Source organism: Petaurus breviceps, unplaced genomic scaffold (assembly GCF_028583685.1).
Source record: "Petaurus breviceps papuanus isolate PSGF00001 unplaced genomic scaffold, PetGlider_PUasm1.0 126, whole genome shotgun sequence".
Taxonomy (NCBI): Eukaryota; Metazoa; Chordata; class Mammalia; order Diprotodontia; family Petauridae; genus Petaurus; species Petaurus breviceps.
The window spans coordinates 53,817,776-53,833,511 of NW_027185655.1; the positions used below are offsets into that span (position 1 = coordinate 53,817,776).

A 15,736-nucleotide genomic window follows, 5' to 3' on the forward strand; every position below is an offset into this window, starting at 1 on the left:
GTCCCTTTTTAAAAACTGATTTGGAAACTGTCATAAAATTAGAAACAAAACACACCCAATACAACTGTACTCCCACCCCCCAGCCCAACGTGCATTCTTATTCTGGACCAAGGTACAAATGAGAGACACTGTGACCTGTTTGAACGTTTTGATTCCCAAACCAACAAGAAGAAATGCAAAACCAAGACACTGGGTAATTTTTTTTTCCAGCTCAAAGGTATTACCTGGCATGGGCAGCTTTGAGGTCACAGAAATGGGTGAGCAAAGTCTTGACAACATCACTACATACAACTTTCACCACATCCACATGACTCAGTCTGTGGCGCAGCTGTTTGGCGACTTCCCAGAAATCTTCTGAGAGCAGGTGGTATAGCTGCCCCTCATCTCTGCTGAGGTTCCCGTACCAGGACAGAATGTAATCCCTATAACTGTAGTCGAACACTACCGGAGGAAAAAAACAGAACCGTAAATGAAACTTGGATAATGAAGCCTGGCAATGCAGACACAGCAGAATCACAATGACCATTTCTAGAGATGTCCTATCACTTCCTGTGGAACAGTTGCTGCTTACAACACACAGATAGTCTAAAGCAATGATCCTTCACCTTTTTTCTGTGTTCCAGACCCCTTGGGTAGTCTGGGGAAGCCTATGGGCCCCTTCTCAGAATGTTTTTTTAAATTAATATATTAAAAAATATATAAAAAATTTTAAAAATAAATAAAAAATTAAAAAAATTTTAAATTAAAAAAATTTTAAAAATTAAAAAAAAAAACATTAATATAGGGCAGCTAGGTGACGCAGTGAATAGAGCACCAGTCCTGGAGTCAGGAGGGCCTGAGTTCAAATCCAGCCTCAGACACTTAACACTTATTAGCTGTGTGACCTTGGGCAAGTCACTTAACCCCAATTGTCCTGCCTTCCTCCCTCCAAAAAGCAAAATAATAATAATGATAAATATAATAATTAATTATATATAATATAATTAATATAATAATAATAAAATCCATAGAATGGAGATATAGTTATCAAATGTATATATATGGAGATATAGTTATCAAAACATTTTAAAATATTTTTTAAAAATTCGCAGATCCCAGGTTAAGAATTCCTGATATGAAACCATATTGGAGGAAAAACTCAAGTTGTTTCCTTATAGGTTTTTCAAAATAAGAGAGTTTGGGAAAGCCTGGTGGTATAATGGGAGTCAAGAGATCTGACTCTCTCAGGACAAACTAATTAGATCTGTTATCTTAGACAAGTGTCTGTTTCTCTTTGGGCCTCAGTTTCTCTATCTCAAAAATGAAGGATTTGCATTATAGGACTATAGGTTCACAGATTTATAGTTGGGATCTTTGAGGCCATCTTGTCCAATCTTCTTATTTTACAGATGAGGAAACTGAGGCTCAGAGAGATTAGGTGACTTCCCCAAGGTCACCTAGTTGGCAAGCAGCAAAAAAAAAAAAGTACCTGATTCTAAATCCTGCACTCTTTCAAGTGAATAATAATAACAACAAGAAATTGCTAACATTTATATGGTGCCTACCATGGACCTGGCACCATGCCAAGTGCTTTATAGATATTACAACATTTGATCCTCACAGCAACACTGGAGGGTAGGTGCTGTTATTATCCCTATTTCACAGATGAGGAAACTGAGGCAAATAAAGGCTAAGGGACTTGACCAGGGTCACATAGCTGATGAGTTCAAATGCCTGAGGAAGTATGATGAGCCTGCACGAAAGGACCATGCCCATTAAAATTTTATATTTTCTCCAGCATCTAACACAATGCTCCACAGTAATCCCTCTCCACTACAACTTTCCATGACTTGCCTAAAGAGGGATGCTGCTGGTGGAGACCACAGTCTTAGGATGTCACAGAGGACTCCCTCCTCCCCATTTCCTCTTATCTTTCTCTCAGTTCTACATCAGCTTCTCTGCTACAGTGTCAGTCAATTAACAAATATTTTTTAAGTACCTTCTATGTGCCAGGCACTATGCCAAAAGACAGTCCTTGCCCTCAAGGAATGAATGGGGGTGACAACATGCAAATCACCATATACAAACAAGATATATACAGGCTAAATTAAATGTAGTCAACCGAGGAATGGCATTAGAAGTCAGGGAGATCAGGAAAGGCTTCCTGTGGCAGGTGGGACTTTATATGGGATTTGAAGGCAGTCAGGGAAGCTATACATAGATGGAGAAAAGGGCATTGACAACCTGTCTCCTGAAGGCTACCAGCTCCATCGATAGCTGACCCAAGAGGCTGTGTGTGAACAAACCAGAGAAGTGAATGGAAGGGTGAAATTCAAGACTGAATATTAGAGCATACGGTCCCTGCCAGGGCTCAGGACTACATCAAGGCACAATCCTGCATGGAACACAAGACAAGCCATCTGGCTTATTATTCTAGTCCCAGGAGTTGTGGGACAGCAGGGAACAACTGAAGTCACTGAAAAGGAAATTTAGTGATTCAGAATTCTGTTGGTTTCTGCCTGTCCCAGCTGTACCTTCACAGAGCTCACACTGCAAAATGGAATCGGGGTCTTTTCTAAGCCCAACACCAAGTGGAGCCTGGCTACCAAAGCCCTCTGCTCTGAGGGTCCCAGAAGAGGAGTCAATAAGACAACTTCTTGCCTGGTCAATGGACAGAGCCTGGACAGGATCCAGCATAGGCTGGGGGATAGGGAAAGGCTACTGGTAAGGAGTGGGGGAAAGAGGAAGAGAAGATCCTTACTCAGAACTATCAAACTGGTTTTCAGAGACCATCACCCTTACCTCATACACCCAGGAAAGCAACTTCACTTCAGACAGAGAGTTCTTTATTTTGGACTCCCTGCATTTCCATTCCCTGGTCTTTAACAGATTCTACTGGCTCTGGACTTTGGCAATTGGCCAAGTCTCTCACCTTGGTCTTAGCCTCTTGGATATTAGCTAGAACTGTATTAATAATGGCCTGGCCTGGCCTTAGGATGCTGGCTTCTCTCCTCCTGTCTCCAGGCTTGTCTCACTGTGCACTTGTCCAGAGGTTTCCCTAATTACTGGTATGAACCAGTTCTGCATTATCTCATCACATTTATTGTTCCCCCTCCAGACAGAGAGCTTACATTGGCCATGACAGGGCTACCTGACCCTAGCAGAAAACTCCAAAGATCCTAGAGCTGTAGCTTATCCTTTCAAACAACTAACCACCCCATGGGAAGCACGGAAGACACAAATTTCTGGGCGAGGCTATCCTTGGAAGGGAGGCACAGAAACCCAGGTGGCATCTGGATGCCCCAGACTTTTTCTCCAGGCAAATGGAGACCCTCCTGGGGCTGCTGGCACAGTGAAAGTTGTTTATGGTTCTGTCCACTGGGATTTCCCACAGACTGAGGCCCTGCCTCATGGATCATGGTCTCTATTGGGACTTCTAGAAGACTTCTAGCAATCTCCTCCCCAAAACCCAGCTGGTTAGCCAGCAGAAGTTCCAGCATGGGAATGTGGCTACAATAGACTGGCTTCTTCTGTATTTGGCATGGAATCCACTTATTGTGGTAGATTTATTTTTGGAAGATTTATTTACACCCATTTGTAATAAATTAGACTGAAGGAAAAATGATACTAATCTTCCCACATTTGACAAGAGATGCACATTGACTAGTACCTCAGGTCAGAGCCAGGATTGTGGATCATTCTAGCATTTTTCCACCCACCAGGCAGACAGTGCTCCCTCCCTCTGCCGTGGCCAATGAGAAGCACGCTACAGACATGACCCGTGTTCATCCATGACTTCTGGTACACATGACTAAAACGTGGAATGTCCAGTGATACAAAAGATGTGCCTAGGTCAAGTTCCCAAGGCTTGCAAGAAAACTCTTATCAAACTCACCTCATCATTTGGAAGAACAAAAGGTCAAGAATTGCAAAGAAACCAGGGGGAAAAGATATAAAGGAAGCAAATTCAGCAGTATCAGACCTTAAGCTATATTATAAGGTGAAAGCATTGTTGAAGTATAAAATGGCTAATTTTTATTATATTAAATTAAATTTTTCTTGTATAAATAAAACCTATATAGCCAAGAATAGAAGGAATACAGAAAACTTGGGGGGAAATTTTCCATAGACAATCTCTCAGATAAGATATGATTAGGTTGGAATATTGTTGTGGTATAGGAAATGGTGATTTAGAAAAACATGAAAAGACTTGGAATTATGAAGGAAGATGCTATCTACCTTCAGAGAAAGAGATAACCAGTGGAAATAAGCTTAGTACAGTCTCACATATGTGTATGTTTATAGCTATCTTTGTATATGCACATATCCACATTTAATTGTAGCCTTTTTTAGGGTGGAGAGGAAGGGGAAAATAAAGCAAAAAGTGCACAGCAGAGAACAAAAGAAAACCTACAAGGAAGCAAAGAAAAGCTAGGTAGCTTGGAAAATAATTTGCAGTATTTATTACGTGGGTTTTCTTGAAATGGAAAGTTATTGTTTCATACTGAATCCTCTCATGTTCTGTGTACGTGACAATTTTTTTTCTTTTCTCATTTTGTATTTGTTTAAAGATAAATTTAAAAATTATTAAAAATATCCTCTATAGCTTATATAACTCTTCTTTTCTTCTCCTTCTTCTTCTGCATTTCCTCTGCATCAGTTCATACAAGTCATTCCATGTCCTTTTGATATCATCTATTCCCTCACTTCTTATAGCACAATAGCACTGTTCATTATAGTCATAGACCACAACTTATTCAGCCATTCTTTCATTGCTGTACATCCTCTTAGTTTGTGGAAGGTTTGGGGTTTGGGGAGTTTTTTCCCCACCACAAAAAGAGTTGTTCTAAATATTTTTATATGATCTATTCCAATCTTGGCTGTTATCTTCTGAACATTACTATTTCTATGCTCTACTATCTCATCTTCTTCCTTTCTGCAATTTCTCTTTTTCTCATCCTAGCCTTTTCTATTTCCTTCACTTGACCAATGAAGAAAACCAGCAAGGTATCAGGTTTATCACTGAGTCTTTAGGCTCTTTTCAACTACGTTTTTCCTCCCATTGCTTCCTGCTCAAAGTCTATTTGTTCTTTAACTTCTTGGTTTGGTCCCTGCTTGGATCCTTAAGGTGACAGCAAAGCTAACTTCTGGATTACTGAAATGTTACTGAATATTGTTTATTAGTATTAACTAATAGGCATTTATAAGTTTGTTTTTATTTCTATGCAGTTTTTAATCTCTAGGAATCCTAAAGAAAAAAAGAGGCTTATATTTATCATACACTTAGCATTTTAAGTGATAAATCCAAGGGACTGTGGATCTAAAACCATTTGTTGATCACAAACCAAAGAATGTTAGAGCCAGAAGGCATGTAGGGATAACCTAATCCAACAACCTCATTTAACAGATGAGCAAATATTCTCCATCTACAAATCTAAGTCTATGTCAACTGGTCCTTGAGTCACTGGTTCAGAACCTTAAGAGGAAGGGTAATTTCAGGCTTAAAAGGATGGTGAGGGAGTGCCAGAGAATCAAAGCCGTTAAGCCACTACTCAAGATTTAAGCTAAACCTAAGAAGAATTCACATTTCTAGTATGAAGCAAGCATTAGTCTTGCTTTAATATTCTGTGGTTGTTTTTTCTCTCATCCATACCAAACATCAAGGTAAATCCAGGGAGTCTGTAACTTCCTAGAATTTCCAAAGGGACAGACATACATCCTCAACATCCATTGACAAATTAATATCTCACAGCCTGATCTCATAGCTTACGACACATTTTTTTATTGTTGTTGCTGAGTGATTTTAGTTGTGTCTAATTCTCCATGACCCCATTTTGGGTTTTCTTGGCATGTAGTATCAAATTAATAGTCATACACATAGATAATTCTGGAAGGATTAATACCTTTCCCATCAGGAGAAATGTGTAGAGAAAAATAATAAACCCTATTAGCTTAGAGTACCTCCTACCAAAGACACTAGATAGCCACACATTCAAGAATAACTAGACAGAGCTGACATTTCAACTATATTTTCATTAATTTAACAGCTATTTATTGAGATATTGTTAGCAAATTGATCCTATACTTTACACAGTTCATGTGCAAAGTATCAACCTCACTATCCACTGGACAAAAGCAGAATATGAAGCTCACCAATAACAAAAATAAGGATGAAAATGGGACTAATAATGATGAGAATGGTTCATATTTATAATATAGAACAAAACCTCTTTAAAAATCTTTTAACTATAAATCCTATATAATCTGGCTCTCACTTACCTTTTATATTGCTTCCCATCACATAACTTTCTATTCCAGTCAAATTAGCCTGTTGGTGGTTTCCTCATATATCTCCCACCTCCATGTCTTTGTATACTCAGCCTCTCATTTCTAAAATCCACTTCATTCTTAACTCTGCCTTATAGAATCCCTGGCTTCCTTCAAAGCATAGCTCAGGTTCCAATTCCTGCTTAAAATCCTTCCTGATTGTCCCATGTGACATATGAAAAGTTCAAGAGACATAGTTTGGGGGTAATTTCATTAATCATCATAAGTTTATTAATCATAATTAATAAAAGCAGCCAGTGGCACTCTCCAATACCAAAGACCCCTCACGAACCCTCTCTCTCTCTGTGAATACACACACACACACACACACACACACACACACACACACACACACTCTGAAAGAGTGGGTGTTCCTGTGGGTGGTAATCAACTCTCGTAACATATAATGAGAAGAATTAATATGATAATGAGATGTGGACCCATTCTAATGAGGGATTGGGGTACTGGAATTTGATCACTTCTCCCTCCTAAGACACCTTCTAGCCTTGGGTAATCTAGACAAAGGATCTACCTCTACTCAGACCTGGGTGAGTGGAACACAATGTTCCAGAATTCACCTTAGATTAAATTATTTGTAACGTTCTTTTAGTTGGATGGGGTAACATTTCCAAGATTTCATCTCATCAAACACTCTGACCTTTTCTGAAGCTGTGACTAAACTTTGACCTCATCTCCAAATGAGAAAGAGAAGAAATCCTGGATCTCTCCAATATTTAGTTATTTAATAATCATTTCTCTCTGACTTGAGATTCCTATGCATTCCTCTGCATTTAGTTAATTGTGTACATGCTATATTCAACTTTTCTTCCTCAACAGAAGGGAAGATCCTTGAGAACTGATTTTGCTCTTCCTTCCTCATCCTTAATACTTAGCAGTGTGGATAATAAATGTTCTTTGAATTTAATTCAGTAGATTCATCATGGCTTACATATAGACGTCAATGTGAAATGGAACATATAAGTTGCCTAAGTTTTATATAGGATTACCAAACCCTGAATGTGCAATCTGGATAGAAGTTGAAAGGATTGTAGATGGGGACATGTAAGCTTGATAGGAAGCACTAGGAATAGTTTTTTCCTGTATTCTGTTTAGATAAGCACAGTAAGGAAAAGTGCTTCAAACATAAATAACAAACAACATATTCTTCAATGTGTAGAATGCAGATATGAATGTGGCTAGACTGCTCTAGGATTTATAGCACCTTAAACTATTCTTCAAATGACTTTGATAAAACTGAATTAAGTTGTACTTTAAAATGAGCTTTCTTCCCAGTGTCTGTGTCTCTTTCTGATAACCAGTAAGTTAAACACACAAAAAGAATTCATAACTCTTTGAGAACATTAGGATACTAAATGTGACCTTGGGAAAGTCTCAGGTTCCCTGGACCTCAGTCTCCACATTTATAAAATGAAGGAGATAGGGAATTCAATTCAATTCAAACATTTTTTAAAATCCCTACTATGTGCAAGTCATAGGTCTGGGTGCTTGAACCTAGTCTACTGGGGGAGGAGAGGTGGATGTAGGATAGACAAAATGAACAAGAACATGCAAAAAGTACATGATACAAAGCACGCAAAATTATCCCTTGTGGATCTAAATCTATGGTCCTATATTCCTAATCAGTACATTTATTTTAATCTTTTTAAAGGTTTAATGTTTTCAATTTAGTTTAATTCTTAAATTTAATTCTTCAACTTATTAACTGATAATTGCAATACAAATTCAGCAATGATACAGAAGTTTATCTTTTAATACTTTATATCCATATCTGATTTGCTCTGCATAACAATTCAAGGAAATATAGATAGGTCCTGCATTGATACTGTATTTGGACACAAAGATATGTTTTGTTTAGTTTAATTAATCAATCATTGTGGCATGCTGGATAAGGGGTAGCTAGGTAGTGGAGTGGATAGAGTACTCAACCTGAAGTCAGGAAGACTCATCTTCCTGAGTTCAAATCTTGCCTTAGACACTTACTAACTGTGTGACCCTGGGTAAGTAACCTAATCCTGTTTGCCTCAGTTTCCTCATCTGTCAAATGAGCTGGACAAGGAAATGGCAAACCACTCTAGCATCTTTGCAAAAAAACCAGACAAACCAAAAAACCCAAATGGAGTCTCAAAGAGTTGGACACGACTGAAACTACTAAACAACAACATACTGGATAGAGAGACAGGAAGGCCTGGGTTCAAATACTGAATTTGACAAATACTGCCTATGTGTATCTGCACAAGGCAGAAAACCCCTCAATGCCCCCAGGCAGCTCTCTAAGAAGGAACTGATCAACATGAGTAGAGTTCCCCATACCAATGAAATAACAGGTCCAGAATCTATCCCTATCCCATAATCACATCTTTCAAATGAAAGAGTTGGGAGCATGTCCAGATATTATTGATATGTACATGCAAATACTTGAAGGCTATAAACCCCCCAATACTAGAAAACCAATAGAAAGTGGCTTCTTAGAGACCTTTCCTAAAAGACACCCTTCCCTGATAAAACTTCCCAAATGGGGAACTAAGTCTGGGCACCCAGATTTCAATGAATACTGATAGTTGTCTCCTCTTTAAATTAGACAAAAACATCATGTGGGTAATTAAGAGACTGTGTGCATAAACTATTCAAAGACATGTAGGGTACCCATGTACAATATACAAATATAACATATATCTTAATATTAGTGAAACATTTAGGTTATGTGTGTATGGAACTCTAAATGATCAGTCATCAGTGACAAGTAACCTTTCATAAAATCTTAGCATCTCAGAATTGGAAGAGATATCAGTGGGCATCAAATACTACCTGCACAGAAATGGGAATCCAAGTTCTGCCAAACCAACTTTTGGAATAAGGAACTTAATACTTCATAGAGTAGCATATCACTTTAGGACAGCTCCCATTATCAGGAAATTTTTCATGGAACAAAGCCAAAATTTGACAGTAACTTCTACTCATTGAGCCCCTGGTTTTGCCTTCTCAGGGTCAAACAAAAGAAATCCATCTCCTCTCCCATGGGACACATGGACTGGAATGTAAATGTTAAAAGTCCCTTCTGGTTATACAATCTCTTTATACAGACATAATGAGATTTGTTCAGTTGAGTTCAGCTTCTTATTCTCCAAAGATTCTATTTGAGGTCTACATGTCATGATCCCACTTCCTATTAAACTAAAACAATTATCATCCAATAGCATTTATAATAAGCAGGAAATCAAATAACCCTCAAAAATATTTTGAAAATGGAAGCATCTTTCTATCTATCTGTCTCTGTCTATCTTGCTCTCTTCCTCCCTTTCTCTCTAAGATGATAAAACCTATTTCCATTATATAGAAATAATGGATTTAGGGTATAGAATTTAAATAGATATGTATGTATAGATATAAATTTGTCTGTGTACGTATAAGGCCATTGAGGGAATTTCTTTTTGCTTAACTATGCAAGATAATTTTACAAGAAATTTGTTCTTTTCTTTTTTTCCCAATGAGGCAGGAGATAGAAGGGAAAGAAAAAGGATTTCTGCTTTGTCTCATTTTGCAATGGCAAGACAGAAGGGATGCTACAGATGTAATATATTATATACACTTTCAGATGATTTTTCAGATAATTTTAGTTTACTTAACTGTTTTGCTTTGCTACAAGAGACCTCTCACAAAGTAGGAGTACACTGTAAATGCTTGATTTGTAAAAGCGAGACACTCCCCTAAAAATGTAATTTCATGTGATAAGAGACATTTTGGTGTAATGCAAATAGAACTGTATTGGTGATCTTTTCCCTGGCTTGACCACTAACTGATCATATGTCCTCAACCAAGAGATAATCTCTCTGGTATAAAGATCTTTCCTTATCTTTAGAATGAGGGTTTGGGCCTAGCCTTCAATGATTCCAATCAATGGTCCCTTTGAGCTCAAAAAAATTTTAACACGATGCTTACAGCATGCTGAGCTGGATTCCAAGTCAATGCTAATGTTTAAAAAAATAAAATGTTGGCTCTAAAGGACATCATCCTCTACACCAATGTCTTACGTATGTAATTCCATACATAGGAGGGCAGAGTTAGAGTTGGAAGGAGACTTAAAGAGACCATTCACTAACTCTTTCTTTTACCGATGAGGAAATGAAGACTCAGGATGATTAAATGCCTGGGTCTGGGTCACACAGGGAGCAAGTAACATGACTAGGATTTGAATTTTCCCCTCTGAGTCCAAACCCAGATATCTGTGTCCCTAAGAACTCAAAATAAAAACTCCTTGTTAAAAGCAAGGACTTTATTTGTATACTCCCAATATCAAACTCAAGACCTTGGACATAGAAGATGTTTTATCAATAGTTTGTTGGATTGCAGAGATACTAGAGTGATTTGCCATCTCCTTCTGCAGCTCTTTTTTACAGATGAGAAAACAAAGGCAAACAGGGCTAAGTGACTTGCCCAAGGTCACACAGTTAGTAAATGTCTTGGGCCACATGTGGGCTCAGGAAGATAAGACTCCACTCCCATGCGTGGGCACAACCAGTCTCAATACCAGAAGCCCAACTTTTTAAATACCACTTCTCCCACTGACCCCTCACTCAATCTCTAGATTGCCTCCTAGATTCAGGCTTCAACTTCCTGCATTCCTCCTCTCAAAACCTATCAAAATCATCTTCCTAAAGTAGGCAGTACCAAACCACTCCCTTGCTCAAGAATGTTTAGTGGTTTCCTATTGCTCTAAGATAAAATACCAGTTCCCTTTTTTGCCATTAAAAGTCATTCTCAATTTGTTTCTGCCTCTCTTTCCAGGTTTACTGCTCATTATTCCCTTTCAGCTATCTTCCATTTCAGCTTAAATAGCCTCCTTAATTGTTTCCAGAGTCAGCATTCAATATCTAACCTCTATCTCTGCACAGGTACTGCCCTTGTACCTGGAATGCATTCCCTCCTCGAGTCTGCCTCTTAAAACCCCTTAGTTTTCTTAGAGACTTAGCTCATGTACTAAGGGAGTCTCTGTCTTTCCTGAATCCCAGAATTATTCTGATTTAAGGCCTTCTCAATTTATTATACACACAAGTATCTGCTTACATGTTGTATCTTATCAATAGAATATAAGCCCTTTGAAGGCAGGGACTACTTTTCATTCGGTCTTTATATCTCCATGTCTTGCACATAGAGTCTCCTATCAAGGCTTGTTGTATTCAATAGCAGTCATTATCTTGTCAGCATCCTCCCTTCCCCCTCAAAGCAATTCACATTCTGAATAGCTTCAATATAAAAGAAAACAGGAAGAAGTCTTGATTCTGAAGATGCATTATGTAAATAAGCCCAGAAACACAAACACATCTGTGAATGACAAATTTAAAATAAAAATCTAACCCCCTTGGGTCAATACTTGGAGACTGCAATAAAATTTCATAATCTCAAATGATTTTATAGTCCTTTCTTTGTTAAATGAAATACATATGACCATACAAAAACACACACACAACACAAAGCAGGACCTGAAATAAAATAAAAGGAGCACTTATCATCCAAGGGAAGCAATGGATCTTTCTTCTAAAGCCACAATAACCGGCTGTCGATAGACACCCAAGTGATGCTGCCACTCAAACAAGCCTATGTTCTCCTGCCTTGCTCCCAGAGATACTGAGAGGTCATCCAGGGCATAACCACAAGTACCCCAGTATGAAATGCTGAATCACTTTCTCCTTTGGAAAACACTCACATCTCACATCTGCTCCCTGAAAAAGCAAATGCCAGCCAAACTCTACTATTCATATGCAGATCTCAATGAATTTCTGTCCCTGTGGATAGGGATTTTTACAGTCTCTGAGATTCTATTCCCTTGTCATCTGCTCTTCTGATGCTATACTGACTTTTAGATGCAGATGGAAATCAGTAAGATGAAATGCAATCTGAAGAGGGAATGAGGGTCTGCCCATAAATGCCAGTAATCAGTCACAATCATGAAACCTGGAGGTAGGGAGGTGTGACATAAAAAAGTTTAAGATTTATCTTTTCTGGATAATTAATCATTTTATTAATTATTGCTAGCAGATGATTAATAAAAGGGGTCAGTGACACTCTCCCATGCCAAAGACCTCTCATGGAACCCCCTCAATGTTTATATGCCTTTAGAAGAGTGACTATTCCTGAGGATGGGAATCAACTCTGATTGGGTAACAAGTAATAAGAGAATGAATATTATAATGAGAGAGATGGGCTTATTCTAATGAGTATCTGAAGAACTTAACTCTGATCTCAGTGTTGGTCAAAGAGACTTATCTATAACCATAACACCCTGTCTAGGGTAGTCTAGACAAAAGGGGGAAACTACTTCCACCCAGTCCTAATTAAAACCTAATGGGCTTTTATCCACCAATTCACCTAAACTAGAATTTCTCTTGCCTTTTAATCAGATCTAAGTTTTCCTAGTTTTGCCCAAGATTTCATCTCATTATCAGCCCTATACTTCAAAGGCTTGTCTACAGTGGTAGATTTCTGAATGAGGAAGGAGGGAAATCTTAGTCCTAATTCAATAATTGGTTATTAATATAGAAGAGAAATAATCGTTTCTCTCAGAGAAAGGGGAACTCAAGAGAAAAAGAGAAGAGAGTTAGAGAGGTATGGTCCAAGGAGATCCAAGCAGGTAAACAAAAAACCAAGAGCTTCCAAAGAAAACTCAATCTGTGTGTCAGGTAGAAAATTGTGAACTAAATGTTAAAGCAAAGGATCCAAAGTCAGGAAAAGTCTCCACAGATGAGGGAAGTATGATGGGGAGAAAACACAAGTAATCTGCTACTGACAGTTTGTCTCAAGTTAAAAAAAAAATCCATCTGTGGATTCAGGCAAGGAGTAAATGGGAGAAGAGTGATCAAGACAATCGTTTATACTAGCTGTGTGACCCTGGGTAAATCACTTAACCCCCATTGCCTTGTCCAAAAAAAGACAATTGATTATAATGCTCATGACCTAGACCCCAATTTAGAGAGGGAAATATCTTACTATGTATACTTGTGGAAGAATATAAGCCAGAGTAATAATGGTAACATTTTGTTACTACTGTTCTTACACACTACCTCAGCAAATGCTTTTGTATTTAGTTAACTGTATGGATCCCATGAACAACAAGGAAGCAAGGACTCCAATCCTCCCAAACTCTTAAAATTATGCCAAATAAAAATTATGCACAGGGGGTAAAGTAACTACATCTATCCCCACAGACCAAGCTCCTAAGAAGTCTGCTTATTAACACCAGAGAAGGCAGATCCCTAAATCCTATTCCCTTTGTTGAATAGTCCCTTCCCCACCAGTCCCCTTGACATAGTAGGGTAGCACAAACTGAGTTTAAGTCTGTGCTCTGGAATAAACTCAGTACTCTGCTGCTGCTGTAAACTTTTACAAAAACCTTACCTGACCTTCACCCCTAACACTATGTGGCAACAAGCAGCAAAACTCAACATTTTGATTGCCCTTCCCAATCCTCTCATGCAGAAGAGGTAAAGATATAGGAAAGAGTATATAAAGCAGGCTCTCCCTTGGATGGTAGCATACTACACAGCAGCAGTATTCAGCCAGAGAACTAAATAAAAGGGAATAAAGGCAGGGGTGCCAAAGTTGATGTACGGCTGCACCATATCTGAAGGAAAGAGGATTGGCATCCACCTGGGGCCAATTTTGTCCTCCAAGCAGTCACTTAGGGCAAGGACTGAGGTCCGCGAAAAGTGGATTCTCTAACATGGAAGGAGGTTGAGATAGCTTTGAGGTCCAGGAGTGATCTGCAATCAAAGAGGAAGGAGTTAGAAAGAGAAATAAGGGGGAAAAGATTGAATTACTAAATATCTCAGAAGCAAAAAAAAAAAAAAAAACTCATTTAAAAAGCAGAAGAGAAGATGGCCTCCAGGACATCCAAATTAATCCAAATATCTCTGAGAAAATACTGTGAAACAAAGGATATTTAACACATGATGAGAAAGAAGACCCTGTGAAATTCCAAGAGAACAAGGAACAACAGCAGGATATTCTTGATTTGTTCACCAGAGAAATAAAAATCATTAGAGAAGAATTTTTTGACATGCACAGCAAAAATAAATGGCAGAGTACCAAACTATGAATTCATTGTGACAAGTCTTTCTACAGCAACAAAAAAATATAAGTACATAGAAGTAAAAGATAATTTGGAAGAAAAAAAGCAAAAAACAATTGTGTAAAAAAGAAATGTTCTCTATACAAGCAAAACATTCATCTCAAAGACAGGATAGTTCTAGCTAATTGTGTTTACTACTAAGTCCCCTCTTAGGGCTCCTCAGCTGAGTTTTAGGAGTAGAGATCCAAAGAGTATATTAAACCTGCAAGTAGTTGTTCTGAAGGGGCCCAAACCTGGAGTGTGGAATGGGGTTGCAACCTGAAGGGGTCCTACATGCCATTTTGCTTGCATTATTGAAATATTAAAGTAGGAAAATTTGACAAATTTTGAAAAAAATTTCTGGTAAAAAAAAAAAACACACGACCATTTTACAGATGGGTGGTAGAGGACAAGTTAAATATAGTAACTATAAAGCTAAATTAAATGGATTCACTTTGTCCATAAAAGGAAAGGGGAGAAGGATTATGAATTTCAATTTCAATACTTTATATATTACAATGTAAAGGATTATAAAACAGAATTTAACAATATACTATATATAGGAAATCTAGCAAGAAAAGAAGTAGGAAGATTTCAACTGAATTAGCTGGATTAAATTTTTTATAATGATAGAAATAACTCAGAAAATGCCAGGCATCTTCAATGCAATTGCAAAGTTAAAAATATGAAAAGAGATAAACAAGTAATTGTATCATGTTTAAAGTCATGATAGATAATAACATTGTATCAACTTTAAATATGTATATGCCCAATAAAACAGCAATTAAGTTTATGATAACAAAGTTAATATTTGTCCATAAAGGATTAGACAATAATAAAAGATAACATACTGCTATTGATATAGAATAAAAATATTAAGTAAGAAAGAAGTTACAGATTTAAATAGTGTTTTTAACATACTTTTGATAGCCATATAGAGAGCTTTTAGTGGGAAAAAAAATCAAGGAATACATTTTATGTGCAAAAGGAAGGTCATGCAAATTTACATTAAGGACAAAAAATGTTCTTAATCACCAAGAAATTCTAAGAAATTTACAGTGGCAGAATTAATATATTATATTAATATTAGAATTAGATTAATTATTTATATTATATATAATATATAAAAATAGTTAATTATATTTAAAATTAAAATTAGAAATAATAATAGAAATATGTTCTATTTCTAGAAATAACAATAAAATAAGATATTTTATTGGCAAATGTTAATAAAATTAAGAATTGCATGTCTACATGGTATTTTTTAAATTAAAAAACCAAAAGAATAAAAAAAAATCTTCAACATTG

At 37.3% G+C, this 15,736-nt stretch overlaps 1 protein-coding gene across 1 annotated transcript in view; it reads right to left on the minus strand.

Annotated features, from left to right (window-relative positions):
• Positions 1 to 15,736, minus strand: part of SNX25 (sorting nexin 25) — a 256,900-nt gene that overhangs the window by 174,745 nt on the left and 66,419 nt on the right. Inside the window, exon 3 of the mRNA XM_069095984.1 lies at positions 225 to 441. Coding sequence (XP_068952085.1) covers positions 225 to 441 — 217 coding nt within the window. The remainder of the gene's footprint in view (positions 1 to 224; positions 442 to 15,736) is intronic.